General features: G+C 38.6%; 1 protein-coding gene across 1 annotated transcript in view; it reads right to left on the reverse strand.

Moving 5' to 3' along the window:
- Positions 1-18,109, reverse strand: part of cdkal1 (CDK5 regulatory subunit associated protein 1-like 1) — a 277,873-nt gene that overhangs the window by 175,760 nt on the left and 84,004 nt on the right. Inside the window, exons 5-6 of the mRNA XM_059338970.1 lie at positions 8,082-8,178; positions 1,634-1,682 (exon numbers count right to left, since the gene is read on the reverse strand). Coding sequence (XP_059194953.1) covers positions 1,634-1,682; positions 8,082-8,178 — 146 coding nt within the window. The remainder of the gene's footprint in view (positions 1-1,633; positions 1,683-8,081; positions 8,179-18,109) is intronic.

Raw genomic sequence — 18,109 nt, forward strand, 5'->3', positions numbered from 1 at the left:
ATGTTAAGTACTGTGTGCATGCTCAGCAACCCAACCCAAGATAACTAAAGCATAAACATGCCCTGCCATTTACAACAGGTAGTAACTTTACGCTTTAGCTTTGCTAGATGTCCTATGATTAAAAGAGGTTTTACAGTAGAGTACGTATCTTTATGGAGTGACAGTTGAGCCGGGGTCCAAACTGAATACATAGTCTGACACCTCAAGAAACAAGCTAATAAAAGCATACCAGTGCTCTTGTCATGTGGAAAACAGACCTGCAAGCAATTTTGGTGCAGCAAAGAAGTGCGTCTATTAGCAGTTCATTGAAGTAAGTATTTTAGTAGCCATTACGAAAGGCAAATCCCCGAGCTTAAAGGTTTATGCCCAGGCCTCCGAGCTGAAATAACAGCTCTCAGTTTATACGAGGTCATAAAGAACTGTAATGATACTGGGGGAAATTAGTTTCTATGGAGGGGGCGAAGGAGGGAGGAAGAAGGAAAGGAAGGAGGGCAGACGGGATGGAAGAGGGCAGAGTGGGAAAGCTGAGGGAGGAGGAAGAAAGGAGGGAAAGAGATCAAAAGATGCTGAGCAGCGAAGGGAAGATGGAAAGGGAAGAAAAAGGAAAGAAAGAGCAAATCGAGAAGAAAGGGGGAATGAAAGTCACAGTGTACATGTGTGAATGTGAATGTGTGTGTGTGTGTGTGTGTGTGTGTGTGTAGCCAGACGATTTAGGGTTGATGACACATTGTAAAATTAAGCCTCAGTTCAGCTGTCCTTCATTAGAGTGAAGCCTGCAGTGCAAACTAGTTACTCATACACACACACACACACACACACACACACACACACACACACACACACACACACACACACACACACACACACACACACACACACACACACAGACAGTGTAAACTCAATCTGTTCTTTATTAGAGAACAGCTGGGGGTGTATGACAGCTTGACTGGACACTCTCACACTGTAAACTCTGCCTGACCTTCATTAAACAGTTAAGTGCGGTGGTTCACTAACAGTGTAAATGGATGACCTAATCACTGCCATGTGAGTCTGTCTTGCTGTCAGTGAGCTTCACAGACAGAGAAGACCACTTAACAAGCTACTCAGACAGCAAGACAGATCTGAAAGAAACACTGATTACTTCTCTTTTAAATGCACAACATCAATCTAAACCATTAATCTCACTGAACAATGTAGCCAAAATTAAGTTTTGTATGTATCATATTTCATAAACCACGGAGAAAGCTCCGAAACAAGTGACTCTGCTCTTGAATATCTAATTTCAACACAAATAACAGAGCTTTGTACTCCGAACAATACTGGATCTTCTAATAACACTCTAGCTCTTACTTTATTATTGACAATAATTCCTCCGAAAATGTTAGCTGTGAGAAAGCAAAAAGTCAACACAAAGCCATTATTATTTGATTATCTGCTCTTCTACAGGAAAGCCATAAATTCATTCTTAGTCCTGGCAGTCTGTCAATAAGTGGACAGACTACTTCACTGAAAATCATTCATACATTTCCTATTCAAACAACGGAAGGACTCTCATTCATTCATTAGCTGATCAATGCATTTCTGCTTATTCACTCATACAAGGGGTGCTGCGTGTGCATGTGTGCTGAAATACCTTTAACAGCCTCATCCACTACTTCCACCACTCGATCAATCTGCTGGACCTGAAACACGGACAGACACACATGGGAAAAGTTTATTGATGCGGACAAACCAAGTCCACACAGAAAAACAAAAGCCTGATATTGACCGCTCACAAACACACACACACACACACACACACTGATCCACATTTAAACAAGGTGGGCATGTAAATATACACAAAGACAATCCACAGTTTGCACACAGACAAATAAGTACAGTCAGATACAATCACACACAGTTTTCTCCAGCCAGGATTAAGTGATATAGATTTCCTAAATGCCACTAGGTGTCTATGTAGCTGCAACACCACTTATATTATGTATTGACAGAAACCCTGTCTGGCGGTGGGATTTAATGGATAAGAACAAAGAGGTAGAACAGTGAGAGGCAGGGTGGCAGACAAATGAGCATATAGGTAAGAATAAACCATCAGCACATTCTTTGATTATGAGAGAATGACTACACTGCAAAGAAAGAAATGTTGGGTGGTCTCAAAATTTCAAGGCAACAAACTTCAATAAAATTTTAAATTGGACAATTAAACTAAGTACTTTTTTGTTTTTTAGTTTGCTCAACTCTGAATTCTGATTTTTGTTTTCAACTCAACTGTAAGTTGTACATTGTAATAACTTGTCAGCTAATATTGTGACCACAATTTTGAGTTAGCATTGATACGCTAATGGCTACTCTTGTAGAAGTTACAAGCAGCGCCGCTAGCATCAGTTAGCCGCTAGCATCAGTTAGCCGCTAGCTTTTGCTAATGACTGAATTTCACCGCTTTCCTGCATTTCACAACAAAGAAATAAGAGTTAGCAGAACTATTGTCCCTTGTTGTGAACCCCAACTTAAAGATATAAGTAACAACAACTCACAAACTTGTTTTTGAGCAGACAACTGGCTTCCTTTGTTGTGCTAACTTACATTATTGTCCTAAATGTCAATAATTTATATTTCCAAGTTTTACCAACTTAAATCACTGTTTTAGGCCAAAAAATACAAGTTGGCTTTCTTGCAGTGTACCCTGATCGTAACCTTATTTAGTTTTAGAGTTATTCTCCTCATTGCCTCCCATAGAGGAACACCACCAAGTCATGTAGCGTAAAAAGGCAAGAAAAGACTATTAGGTGGTATTACATTTTATTGAGAACAGTACTGGCTTTAAATCTACCATCCTTCTCCTAATAATCTGGAAAGTAAAGGGATGAGAGTGGGCGAGAGAGGGGGATGGAGAGTGGGGTACAGACGCAGGAAAGGAAAAGAAATATTTCTGTGCCATTATTTCTCTATTCATTCCTCCCAGTATCCCTTCCACCTCTTATTCACTCACTTTCTCCATTCTAAGAGGTCTGTGCTCGAGCCCTTGGCCCATTACCCTTTCCTCAAACACATTCACACTGATGCACACTGTGCATTGTAGGCAGCGGTTACATGCATGATACACACTGAGATGAAACCTATTTTCTTCTAATGGCCAGGCAATCTGGGTTCATTCAGAGCAGCAGTGGGTGTCCCTACTCACAGTAAGGTTTCGGTATTGTTCGCATTAAGCAATTAATTCAGAGCGCACTTTTCGATTATAGTTCTTACAAAATCCTACTTTATACACCTGGAATATTGTTTGAGTAAGAGAAACATATGCAGCACCAATAAAGTAGAGCTAGGTTTGCATAAAAAAGAGGTTAAAATGACAACATAATTCTTCTTCTTCTTGGTGAGAAGTTAAAAAATAAATTACAACAATACTGTGAGAGCCCTATCTCACAATCTTAACATTCTGACTTAGTCATTTTACTGTAATCCTACTGACAAACAGACAAACCACGCCAAAATATATGACCTTATTTGTGTATTACAAGCTCTATCTTATATTTACAAGTGGTATGTTTGCCAAAAAGTGCAATTAGGTCCTAAATGTATCGGGCAGACAAACGTCTACTTTACCACTAATCAAACATAAACACACATTTACAATGACTGTCTAGCCTTTGGCAGCACCTGTCGTAAAACATGTTTCAACACCTGAGCTGTCCTGGGCAAACTAATACTATACGTATATACTATGAGACACATTTCAGACTTAATGATAAAGCAATAGATAGAAAATAAAGAGAAGTAAATGCAAATGCTTTTTCATCTTTAACTCCTAGAAACCTTTATTTAGAGTGAGCTGTCATTTGTGTAGCCTTATACATTTACAATAAGCAATGTAAAATGCAAATAATGTGTGAGTATTTGGACTAAAACATTATTAAAGAACATAAACTAGCTTTACAATATTCTCTAAAGTAGCCCACAGCCAAGGCATTATATGCTGAGAAGACTGATGTGTGTGCTTCTTTTGTTTACAACATTGCTTACCCACTGTAAAGCACTGATTATAGCCAGCGCTGTGTACATGTGTATGCATGAGTGTATTTGTGTGTGTGTGTATGTGCATGTGTGTGATGTGTCTCAGATACAGGATGTGACAAGTCCAGTTCACAGAAGCGAATCACTGTAGTCTTGCGTGACTGACTGTGTACCTTACACACAATACGCTGTCAATCATTCACGGCGACTTCAGACAGGAAACCAAAACAGAAATACACATAAAAGCTGACACACAGGTCAATGCAACTGAATGAATTCAACAGGAAGCACTTTTCTTTTTAACTACACCCCTTATCTAGCCGTTAGAGCAATCACTATATACAAATTCACGACTCGTTATTTGCATCTAATTTGCATAACCCACCAACTGTCACCGTCATTGTGTGGCTGATTGTAACTACCAAGGGTACACAAGGGGAGCGTGTGCATACTCATATACTTCCGTCTGTGTTTCTTACCATGTGTGCCTGTTCATGCATGCATCCAATGTCTGTGTGTGTGTGTGTGTGTGTGTGTGTGTGTGTGCACGTGTATCAAGACATAATCCAATCTACTCATGACAATGAAAGGACCGACAGTGGTAAACTTCCCAGATGTTTCTGCCTCGCCCTGAAGGCTATTACATATACAAGCCTGTTTATCTGAATGTAATTATATTACACATACATGCCACTTGATTTGAATGTAATTATCTTACACGGTGGCATGTTTACTTAAATGGAATTACATTATTAATAGTAAGCAATATTTAACGTAACATTTGAGACACTCTCCCACCCCCAGCCCATTATGTTGAAGACGGTGGCAGTAATGTGATGTGATATTTTGTTTTTTTTACACAATTGAATAAATTCAGCTTTATGTGGTAAGTTTTTCTGTAGTGACATGGTAGGCACAGAATGCATGCATATATAATACATCTAAATTAACTGAATGTATGCTTTCTCAGGCATTCAGGAACTATTTAGTTCTCTTCATAATTTTTATGTGTGGTAAAGACATGTATGTATTCCATATTACAAGGCATATTCAACAAATTAATATTATTTATGTTCATGCGTCTGTGTTTTGCAAGATCGAACTGAAAATAAAAATAAAAAACATTCACCCATAAACAGAAGTATTAGACTTAAGACTTGCAAGGACTTTGCAGCTTTCTGCAAAGTAGCAGCAGATTAAAAAAAAATCTCTAATCACAAACATCATCAATGATTCAATGAGGAATACTCTAGCTGTTAAGCAGTGATAACCTTGATACATCTTTTTAGTGTCCTCCTGTTAATACAGAGATGAAACAGACAAAAACTGTTTCAAATCACAGATTGACTCAAACTCTATTTATATTTATACCTGCACCACATGGTTATGAGTAGAGATGAAGTTGCTAAGGGACAGCAATCGAAAATATCCAAAAGACAAAATTACGTGTTAAGCTGCAGTACAATGTATAGACACTGCAGGGCTAATGGCCAAACCAAAATCGAAACCAAAATGTTCTCATGTAAGAAAGAACTATATTTGGTAACTTCAGGTAATATTTCGAGAAAAAAGTTGCAAATTTACTAGATTAAAGTGCCAAATCTACCAGGAAAAAAGTTGCAGATTTAAGAGAAAAAAGAGGGAAAAAAGCAACTTTTTTCTCCCAGATTCACCACTTTAACCCTTAATAGAGCACTCCTTGAAATACTTGCAAATTCCAAATTTCAACCCTCGAGAATATTGGAGGATATTACATACTGCCAGAATGTGTAAAAAAAATCATACGAAAATAATATTTTGAGAAAAAAGTTTACCAGATTAAAGGGGCATATCTACGAGAAAAAAATGCGTAGATTTATGAGATTTAAAGTGGTGAATCTGTGAGAAAAAAAGTTTTTTTCTTTTTTCCCACTTTTTTCTTGTAAATCTGTGACTTTTTTTCTTGTAGATTTGCCACTTTAATCTAGTAAATTTGCAACTTTTTTCTCAAAAGATTACCTGAAGTTACCAAATATAGTTCCTTGCCTGATAAAGGGTTAAAGCCACTTGATGAGGGCCGCCTCCACCACAGGTCCTCTCCCTGTACACATTTGTTTTCTGTCATCACTAGCAGCAATCACCGTTTTCTTAGTGTTTAGGAGACAACACAAGGTAGCCTGAGGAAACACGGAGTTAAACTTTGCCAATGCAGATGAACGTCCTCCCTCTGAGCCGCCAGGCCCCTGATGCCTCACTCACTTGCTGCTTTCCACAGGATGAGCTCCAGGTGCTGGCGGCTTGGAGGAAGGCAGGTGCCACATGGCAAAATGTCACAGCTGTATCTCATTGGCTCATTTTGTAGTTTGTCATAGGCTTCTAGGAGACTAGGTTTTTCATTGAGAGAAAATTAATCATTTTTTCCCTCCCATCAGGGTTTCAAAGTGCACGCAGCACCAGCCTCCAGTAGCCAGCTGGAATGCAGACTGCTAACCACGAGGCAAAGTATCAAGGGAGTAAGGCAAAAAACAAAACAATGGAATAACAGTTAGGTTTAGGAACCCCATATGTTCCCATGAGGGAGCAGTGATTCTGTCTCAAACTTTTTGATACATATAAGCGGTTGATCACTGTAACTGGGATCACTACAACTGGTTTCTACTAGAATTAATTTCGGCCTTTTTTCAGTCTTTTTAAGAGCAGCATTTATATGAAGCACTGTGGTATACGGATTTCTACAGAGACACTAAACTAAATATTTTAAGTTTTGTTTTGAGTTTGCTCAACTCTGAATTCAGATTTTTGTCAACTCAACTAAGTTGTACTAACTTATAATTTTACATTGTAATAAGTTTTAATCCTTACTTCTGCTAAACTTCTGCAATGTGCTGAATTGGCACGATTGTAACGCCGCTATGAAATGTCAGCTAATGTTGCGACCACAATTTTGAGTTAGCATTGATACGCTAATGGCTACTCTTGTAGCTGTAACAAGCAGCGCCGCTAGCATCAGTTAGTCGCTAGCATCAGTTAGCCGCTAGCATCAGTTAGCAGCTAGCATCAGTTAGCCACTAGCATCAGTTAGCAGCTAGCATCAGTTAGCCGCTAGCTTTCGCTAATGACCAAATTTCACCGATTTCCCGCATTTCACAACAAAGAAATAAGAGTTAGCAGAACTATTGTCCCTTGTTGTGAACCCCAACTTAAAGATATAAGTAACAACAACTCACAAACTTGTTTTTGAGCAGACAACTGGCTTCCTTTGTTGTGCTAACTTACATAATTGCCCTAAATGTCAATAATTTATATTTCCAAGTTTTACCAACTTAAATCACCGTTTTAGGCCAAAAAATACAAGTTGGCTTTTTTTGCAGTGCAGATCCTTAAAAGGGTGTCCATATGTTGTTATTGTTTCTTACCTCTGTCCTCTGGCATCAATCTTTCCTATTCGCTATGCTTCCTTTCTTACTTTCGTCCTTTCAACTATGTCAGGCTCTTTCTTCACACCCCTCCACCTTTCTCCTTCATCTATGATAAATTCTTCCTTTTTTTCTGCTTCCTACCATGTTCATCTTAGTAGTCTTGGTCGTGTCTCTCGGGGAGGTCTATTGATCAACCAAGCGGCAGGGAGGCAAGAATAGAACCGGCACAGCAGGTTGGCAGCCAGGTGAATGACAGGTCAAACTGTCTGTATCTCTGTGTGAGTCAGAGTGTGTGTGTGTGTGTGTGTGTGTGTGTGTGTGTGTGTGTGTGTGTGTGTGTGTCTGTTTTCCTCAAAATGTGGCCATTAGTCGCACACATTCCTTCATTACTCGGAATATCCCTTTAATATAGAGTGAGTAGTGAATTAACATATTTACTGTATGAAAGTGAGAATTCATGTAATAGATATGAATGTAATAACTTATTTGGAATGATTTCTGATGACGTATATAATAATGTCTACAATGTTTAATTGTTAAGTGATTTTTGTTTTGTCTTGTGGACCCCAGGAAGACTAGCTCGTCCCACTTTTGGTGACAGCTAATGGTTATCTTTTTAACAATAACAATAAACAATATCGGTGAGTCAGTGCACACACACATTAACCATACCCCAATAATGCTGAGTCCTTTGAGGTAGTCCATCCGGGGCTGAGCCTGGGGAACACAGCCTGCTACTACCACCTTTTTCTGCTGCTCCTGGGCTTTTCTGTCGAAATAAATCCAAAGGAAAAAAAGGAGATTATATTAGGGAATATGACATTTTTGCACCAACAGTTTGCACAATCCCAGCGAAATGTTTTTGATTTTACCTGACTAGATAGCTATTATCTGACTGAAGATGAAATCAGCCAGAAAACATTACTATTAAGTGTACTGTTCACAGTTTCACAAGGCATAAGGCCAGTTGGTTGGACATCGAGTAGCAGATACCTCTATGTGAGGAATGTTATATTTGACAAAGGGAAACCATGTTGCCTCCCTGTGAAAGTATTCAACTAGAGAGAAACCTTTATTGTTTTCCCTGGTGGTATGTAAGCTATTCCTCCTGAAATGTTCATGAGACAATTTTACTCAAGGTCATTCCCATGGTGCAAATTTGGTTTGTTATGTCCTGTATATCAAGAAAAGGTATGGCAGGGTTTTGTGGATGAAGAACATGAATTATTTTATGGCGTACAATTGAGATAATTGTGTGCTGATCCACTATCAACTGTATTAAAATTGTTGGCTCTCAGATGATAGATACATAATGTGGTAGCTCTGATAAACTATCAATGTCATGATCCATCAGCACAAACTAAAATTTAAACCATTTGACTTTGTGTTGTGTTGTAAGCTTAAAAAACTGAGGAAAACTTTAACAGGAGGCCCATATGTAGGCAACTTATATTTATTTGAATGGGCAAGAAGTAGATCATCATTAACAAGTTGTGGTAGTTAGGACATAAGGGCGAAAAACCACATTTGAGCAATTCCAACTTCAATAATGAATAAACCGCCGTACAAACGATGACCAAAAGGGTCCTTTAGTCCAACTATTCTCAACCTTGGGGTCCCGACCCTAATTGGGGTCGTGAGATGATTTCTGGGGGTCGACAAAACATTTTGGAAGTCAGCTCTGTCTCCACTGTGTTAAAGTGTTCATGTGTTAATGTGTTTTAGTCCTTTGGTCATTTAATGTCTTTTTTGGAAATTTCGTGTCTTTTTTTTGGTCATTTTGTGTCTTTTCTGGTAATTTTGTGTCTTTTTTTATCATTTCGTGGTCAATTTGTGTCTTTTTTTTTTATCCTTTTGTGGTCAATTTGTGTCTTTTTTGGTAATTTTGTGTCTTTTTTTGGTAATTTTGTGTCTTTTTTGGTAATTTTGTGTCTTTTTTTGGTAATTTTGTGTCTTTGTTTTAGACAATTTGTTTCTTTTTTGGGTCATTTTGTTTCTTTTTTGGGTCATTTTGTGTCTTTTTTTGGTCATTTTGTGTCTTTTTTGGTCAATTTGTGTATTTTTGTAGTCATTTTGTGGTCAATTTGAGTCCTTTTTTGCCTAATTTTATGTATTTTTGGGTCATTTTGTGTCTTTTTTTGATCTGAACTGTGCGCGTGAAACTCTGTTGAGTGAGCAACACAGGGGGGTCACAGACAACATGCATGTTAAATTGGGGGTCGCGACTCAAAAAGGTTGAGAGCCACTGCTTTAGTCTTTTTGGGTTTGTTTTGTTGTATGGTAAGTAATGTTAACCAATGTACTTGGCATTGTGTCAGGTCATATTTTGATTTTAATAAACAGAAAGATTTCAGCAAGTTACAGAGGAAATTAGGAAAAGCAGTTGGTTAGTGTGTGAGCATGAGCAGTCAATAACAAGGCGATCCATCTAATTAATACAATCTGTTTTGAAAAAAGATCTGCTATACTGAACATGGTGTAGTTAAGACATACAGGTAAATTATAGTGCAATACATTATACACCTGTGTGTGTGGAAGGGCAAGAGAGAGACTACTGTGACAAGAATGATGGTGAAACGGTGCAGCCCTTGTCTGATAAAACAATCAGTAAAACATGATTGTAGGCAGCAGATTAAATTAATAACAATGACAAATTAAGGTCATGGTGACTTCTGATGACAAGAGAAACACAACCAAGTAGAAAAACTGGGGAATTTAACACCACAGTGTTAATGTTGTGTCAAAAATGTAGAACATTCAAGAACAGTAAGGCGTGAAGTGGTCATTGGCAGGAGAATAAGCACTGGTAAAGTATTTTAAAATGGCTTATTATTAGAAATGAGAATGAAGAATCCCATTTTCAAGATGATTTTAATTAAAGAGTGGCCGGACAGAAAAATAGGGAAGCAAACCACAATGAGCGAGTGTGTGTGTGTGTGTGTGTGTTTGACTGTGTGTGTGCATGTGGATCTATGTGAGTCTTTATGTCACCTCCAGTTAGTGGCAGTGAGATTTGAGACACTCGGTCTGTCTGACAAAAGCTTTTGGAAAAGCTGCCCAGACTCCGCCATGAATCTTTAATAATGAAGCCTCCTGACAGCTGGAGCAAGAGAGAAAGGGAGGGATGGGAGAGAAGGAGGGGGGGTGTGCATGTAAGTGAGGGAGGAATCGTGGGAGGAGGACAGAGGAGGAGCAATGAAACTGGATGCAAACTGTCAGTTGTGTTTTAATTCAGACAATGTTTGTATTCTTCAGCAAAACAAAGATATATAGTGATGGAGGTAGAGGGGGTGTGTGAGAGAGCACAGTGACAAGAGAGAGAGAGAAAAGTGAAGGTAGACAACTCAATTCAAAGCCAGCTTACACTGTCATGTGAATGAGAAAGAGAGGGATAGATTAAAGCTAAAGTTGTTGAGAGATGAGTGGAGGAATGAAGGGAGGAGACATGAAGGCAGAAATGAAGTGTTTTTTTTTTTTTTTTTTCAAATGATTATTTTAATTATTCAGAGCTGTTTGTATTTTTTAGGGTTATTTTAAGTGACTCTTTTCATCTTTACACCTCAATCTAACTCTTTATTGGCATACAAGTGTGGAGCAGGTAACAACAAATCACTTAAGATGCCAAAAAAGATGAAACGTGAAGAAAGAAGAAAGCATGTTGGATGCAATGCCTCACCACAGACAAAACTGTCTTAACAGCCCATTCAGAGATCGGGAACAGAACTTCTATTGATCTGAGACATGCACATTTTTATTGTGCATGCAAATTCACTGGTTTTATCCATTGACCTTTCACATTTATTACAGAAGGTAGCGAATAATATCCATGGCACCGTGATTGTCAGTCCTGGTGTGTAAACACACCTTGAAAACACACAGAGGCAGGTAGGCATGTGAAAGTAGAATATGATACCAGTAAATAATAAAAGGTTGATGGACAAAAACTTTGAAGACTTGGTGAAGTGAGACAGAAGAAGGCAAAAAAGAAGATATCGTTGGTTAAGAGTAGCTCTATTTCCCCACACTGTTCCTCAAAAAGGACTCAAACTGGCAGCACTGCACACACTAACACACACTCACAGTAGGGGTGCGTCTGCATAATTCACACCGTCTCTTGCCAAAATGCGCCAAACGTTCCTTTAATGCGCTACTCGCTCCCCGCCCACAGACTCGGAGCCGTAGCTGACACAGCGAGTAAGCAGACAGCGCCTGAGCCGCCGCCTCGGCGCCCCAGGGGGAACAGGCCAATCACGTCGCACACAGTTTGTGGATGGGATGAGATGGAATGGGATTATGCGATGCAGTTGCCGTGGTGATACTTTTGAGCCCGACGGAGCGCTCGCTGCCAGTGACCTGGACCAGAGCAGATGCCCCCCGAGATCAGAGGACGAGGTGTGTGTGTTTGTCGGAGAGTCTGTTTGTGTGTGTGCGTGTGTGTGCACATGCTTCCTTGGCACCTCGCCCTAAATCTCTACGGCCCTCTGTCAACTCTGTGTTACTGCTCTCCATAGCCTGAAGACCACACACACGCACCCACACACAGGGTCCGAACACCCACATGCTCTGAACATACTGTACGTACACATGCCAATGGTCACAGAGGCGATGGCAGAGTCATGCAGGAGTCCATGCATATATGCATGACCTCTGTGGTATGTATGGATGGTCGGGAGGAAGTGCTGTACATACTGGTTTTTAACAGCTGAGTGGACACAGTGAATCAGTCAAATTAGAGCGGACTAAATGTCCAACTGGATTGATCAGGTTGACTTTGAGAAGCCCCTTGCTGTAAATATGACTTTACAGTAACTCTAGGCATTAAGATGGACCACATAGCATGACCTATATAATGGCCTCTTCAACTTTCTCACAATAAAACTTGAAGTGAAAGAAAGGCCCTTAGTTGTGCTTTAGTTGCATAGCGCCATTCGAGACGGCAAACGAAACATAGTGACATCATCATATAAATGAGCCACAAAGAAGATGCTCTTACAACTGCAACAAATGTGTCACACATCAAAATAAAGCAAACATTTATTTTCTTTTGTAATATATTCAAAATATAGTAAATTGTGTGTTACAAATAAAGTATTTATTTTTGTTATATTACATCCCTGGTCAGTTTGTGGTGCCTGGTGTATCCAGGAAAGGTAACTATGTTGTTCAGAGCCATTACTTTATTTGAAATTTCTGTATCATCTTTAACCCTTAATAAGGCACTCATTGAAATACTTGCAAATTCCAAATTTCAACACTAGAGAATACTGGAGGATATTACATACTGCCAGAATGTGTAATATGTATATAGAATATGTATTTTGAGAAAAAAGTTACAAATTTATGACAAAAAATCACAAATTATTGGTAAAAAAGTTACAAATTTGTGACCAAAAAATTCTTAAATTAATGGTAAAAAGTTACAAATTTGTGACCAAAAAAATCTCAAATTAATGGTAAAAAAGTTGACAAGATTAAAGAGAAAAAATGTGCAAATTTATGAGATTTAAAGTGGTGAATCTCGGAGTAGCCTTTTTCACTTTTTTTTCTCGTAAATCTGTGACTTCGCGCAGATTTTCCACATTAAATCTCTTAAATCTGCAGCTTTCCTTCTTGTAGATTTGCCACTTTAATCTAGTAAAAAATAATTTCAGAAAATATTATAGATGTCACGGTGTCACTGTCTGTGACGTAGTCTGATCTTTGCTGATTAGCTGGAAGAAAAATCCATGTGGTTCTACGACCAAACAGAGAGACATGTGGACCCCATTTAGATATCCGCTGAAGTTACCAAATATAGTTCTTCGCCCGATAAAGGGTTAATGATAACCACCAACATAAGAGTAACACCTAATCTCTAAAATCTAATGTCTTTTCATGTTGTCTAGAAACCAGGACAAACATGTGAGACACCAAGACCTGGAACCTTTATCTAATGAAGCACACATTTTTGTCAGGTGGAGAAACATCCAAAACAGGCTAGCAGCTGTGAACTGTGTGTGTCTGTGGGTGTGTATGCATATGTGTGTGTGTGTGTGTGTGTGTGTGTGTGTGTGTGTGTGTGTGTGTGTGTGTGTGTGTGTGTGTGTGTGTGTCCTCTCAATGACTCTCCCCGCTGCTAAACACCCTCAGCCCTATACAGATAACTACATAGGGGGGAAAGAGGATGAGCTGACACACAGAGCTAGCCATATGCTGCTTAACAAACATGTTGCTTAAAGGATGAGGTCATACTGGTATGAGTAGTGAGGAAAGGTTGTGTAACTGGGATCTTCATATCGGTTTAGCTCTTTGTGCTATTTAACACAATAATGTATACATGACCCATTCTGTTGGGAAATGTGTTTTTTGATTAAATGGATTAAAAGTGAATCAAATATAACAGATTAATTTCATTACATCCCAACTTTCTCTCTGTTTCCTTTCGAATATCTCCCCTGTCCTTGCTCCTCTGTCTCCTCTCCTCCCACATCCTCTCATCTGCACTCCAACAGTTTTCTGGCTGAGTTGACAGCGAGTCAGCCAATCAGCACACTCCTGACCTCTCTGCATTAGCATAAGCAGCAAGGGGCAAGGTTAAGTACCCATCAAGCCTCAGTAATTAAGATGTGAGCTGGTGTGTCCATGAGTGTGTGAGTGTGATTAAATAAGAGAGCGAGTGAGAGAGACCAAATGTATTTAATCTTCCACTTCACATATTTTTCCACTTCCACAAACTTACTTAGTGCAACAATGCAAAAAAAAAAAAAAAGCGAGTTGGTCACTGTACCAATTTTAATTCCACAATGGCTATTACAATCCATTACAATACTTTTACTTACTTACTTTTGATCTACTGAGGGGGACTATAACATATGTTTATATGTGTAATGTTTTAATCATTTTTTTCCAACAGCAGTAGATATATCTATATTACAACATGGTCTCACAGGAATCTGTGAAATAGCCACGGATTTGCTTAACTCAAAATCCATGGAATAACCACGGAATCACTCAAATTTCCGTGAAACTGACACGGATTTAGCTACAATGCAAGTTTATGACAGTCATATCCCGTGGCTATTCCAACATACAAAGTGATTATGTACATTCACTGAGTGAATATTTAGAAAATAAAACATATATTTCTCGCTAGAAATGTGATCAAAATCCATTTTTATGCAGAAACTAAGTCAAAATATATATTTTTTCACTAAAAATGAGAGAACGCCGGGACCTTGAAAGTCACGTGACTTGGAACAAACCAATAGGAAAAAATTTCCATGGAATAGCCAAGGGATATGACTGTCATTAACTTGCATTGTAGCGAAATCTGTGTCAGTTTCACGGATTCCTGTGAGACCAGGTTCCTATATTACTAACTGGCAGTGCAGGTTGAGAGAGAACACTGATGGAGAATTCAGCTTCTCCTCTTTGAATAAGTGAACTGGCAAAGTTTACTAAAACAACTGTCAAAATACAAATAGTATAAATAAAACAGCAGGTAACTCTAAGCCGATGGGATCTGACTGCAGACAAACTAAACTAAATGGAAGCTGCTAATGTACTGTACATGGGGCCTTTAGGAGATTTAGCTGAGAGAAAGGGGGGGAAAGGGAGAAATGCACAAGAGTGATTGACAAGAAACTGTCAAAAGAAAATCTTTATGAAAAGGAGAGAGAGAGAAAAAAATGATGCTCAGGTGTGTGTAAAACAGGAAGAAGATGGTGGTTAGAGGCAGGAAAGCATGACAGGTGGCACAGAGGGAGAGTCATGTGGGAAATGACCATTTTTATATTGAATAATCAATGTGCTGATTGCGGTGATATGTTAGTCTGATACATGATATTTGATTCTCTGTGTTTCAGTTGTGAGTTTTAAGTGTGAGGATGTCGGATGTGAGTCAGCTGGCTGTCAACTGAGAGTTGAGAGCAACTCCACTGAGACATGAGACACATGACCAACACTTGAAGGAATGATTGAGTGAATCCACCTTGTCATGAGCGTAGCAACTGATGTTTCTCTGCTTACTTGATGGTATATAAGCAGGACACTCTGAAAGCCATTTCAGAGAACAGCCATGCGATGGCCTTCTCTCCCTGCTGCATGTATTAAACTATATGATTCATCACACTGAGTCTGCACTTTTTCAGAGAAGTAGCAACTAAAGTAGTGTTCAAAATAATAGCAGTCCAATGTGACTAACCAGGTTAATCCAGGTTTTTAGTATATTTTTTATTGCTACATGGCAAACAAGGTACCAGTAGGTGCAGTCGATTCTCAGAAAACCATCAAGACCCAGCATTCGTGATATGCAGCTCTTAAGGCTGTGCAATTGGGCAATTAGTTGAAAGGCCAGCACTTGTTGAACATGCATTTCTCTTTGAAAGCCTGAGGAAAATGGGTCGTAAAGACATTGTTCAGAAGAACAGCGTACTTTGATTAAAGAGTTGATTGGAGAGGGGGAAACTTATAAAGAGGTGCTAACATTATAGGCTGTTCAGCTAAAATGATCTCCAATGCTTTAAAATGGAGAGCAAAACCAGAGACACGTGGCAGAAAACGGAAGACAACCATCAAAATGGATGGAAGAATAAGCAGAATGGTAAAGGCTCAGCCAATGATCAGCTCCAGGATGATCAAACAGTCTGGAGTTACCTGGAAGTGCTGTGACAGTTAGAAGACGTCTGTGTGAAGCTAATCTATTTACAAGAATCCCCCGCAAAGTCCCTCTGTTAAAAAAAAAAGGCATGTGCAGAAGAGGTTAGAATCTGCCAAAGAACACATCAACTGGCCTAAAGAGAAATGGAGGAACATATTGTGGACTGATGAGAGTAAAATTGTTCTTTTTGGGTCCAAGAGCCACAGACAGTTTGTGAGACGAGCCCCAAACTCTGAATTCAAGCCACAGTACACAGTGAAGACAGTGAAGCATTACGATATGGGCATGTTTCTTCTTCTATGGTGTTGGGCCTACAGTACAGTTCCAACATGAAGCTGCTGACTATAAGGTATTTTAAGATTTTGAGGTGAACTGTTCCTTTAATATCCCTTTTATAATGTTATTGATGACGCAACAGAATACTACTGCTAGCTCTCCTGATTCAGTCAAGGACAATAAACACAGGATACAATAACTAGCAAGGCCATGTAATGGGGAAATAATGTGATTAGAGTAAAAAAATATATGAGTGTAAAACCTTAAAACTCATTTAAAAAGCTATTAATGATACTGTAAGTTTTGCAGAGCAATTTCCAACCCTGTGGGGTGCCAATGGACAAAAGCAGCGTGAAACAGTTAAAATACAGATGATACCTTTTATGTCCTCAGTGTGTGTATATATATATATATATATATATACAGTACAGGCCAAAAGTTTGGACACACCGTCTCATTCAATGCATTTCCTTTATTTTCATGACTATTGACATTGTAAATTCATCAAAACTATTAATGAACACATGTGGAATTATGTACTTAACAAAAAAGTGTGAAATCACTGAAAACATGTCTTATATTCTAGTAAGCAAAGGGTGGTTACTTTGAGGAATCTAAAATACAAGACATGTTTTCAGTTATTTAACACTTTTTTTGTTAAGTACATAATTCCACATGTGTTCATTCATAGTTTTGATGCATTCAGTGAGAATCTACAATGTAAATAGTCATGAAAATAAAGAAAAACGCATTGAATGAGAAGGTGTGTGCCCAAACTTTTGGCCTGTACTGTATATATAGACTGTACAACACCAGCACAACCTGAACGTGTTGTAGTTTTTCTTTCTTTCTCTTCTGCACATTTTTGCATATAATTTGCATTCTGCACATTCCTCACTAAATTTGCACTAAGTTATATATAGTATATTGTGTATTGTTAAATGTCTTTTTCTTCGATTGTTATTTTTTATCTTTATCTTAAATTTTGTGGAAAATTTGTGTGGTCGGCTATAACAAAGAAATTTCCCCTTTAATAAAGTCAATCTAATCTAATATATATATATATATATATATATATATATATATATATATATATATATATATATATATAGAGAGAGAGAGAGAGAGAGAGAGAGAGAGAGAGAGAGAGAGAGAGAGAGAGAGAGAGAGAGAGTTTTGTTTTTGTTTTTTAATCAAAATACAGGGGTGGAGTGGAATATGTCATAGGGGAACGAGAAACAAGGGAGTCAGAACTGGCAAGGAGTAAAAGGAAGGGGAAAAAAACAAACTGCCAAAGAGCACATCTTCATCACCAAGTAGGGAGAGGGAGAGGAAGGATGACAACAGGACTCAAAAGGAAATGAAGGGGGAGGACGAGGGCTTGGAGGAGGATTGTGATTGAGGGATGAGAGAGGGGTTTGAGAGGTAAAGCTGCACAATCCCCTGGGATCTTCTTTTCTCTAAAACACATACAGCACACACACATACACACACACACACACACTCATCATCCGCTGTTTTGTATTTCAGGAGAGTAAGAGCTGAGGCCCATAAAGAGACACTGAATGAGACAAAAACTGAAATTAAAAGAGGAAAAAAAAGAAAAAGAAGCTGAAAGCAACAGAAACAAAAGCAAGGTAAGAAATAGAAAAGACAGGAGACAAGATGTCTAATTTAATCAATACAAGATAATTACATGAAAGTAGGTCTATAAAAGTGAGTTGTGGTAAGTGATGTTAAAGACAATATAGATTTGAACAGCCTAAGCACCGAAGACAAGTTGCAA

The sequence above is a fragment of the Centropristis striata genome, chromosome 8, assembly GCF_030273125.1.
Source record: "Centropristis striata isolate RG_2023a ecotype Rhode Island chromosome 8, C.striata_1.0, whole genome shotgun sequence".
Classification (NCBI taxonomy): Eukaryota; Metazoa; Chordata; class Actinopteri; order Perciformes; family Serranidae; genus Centropristis; species Centropristis striata.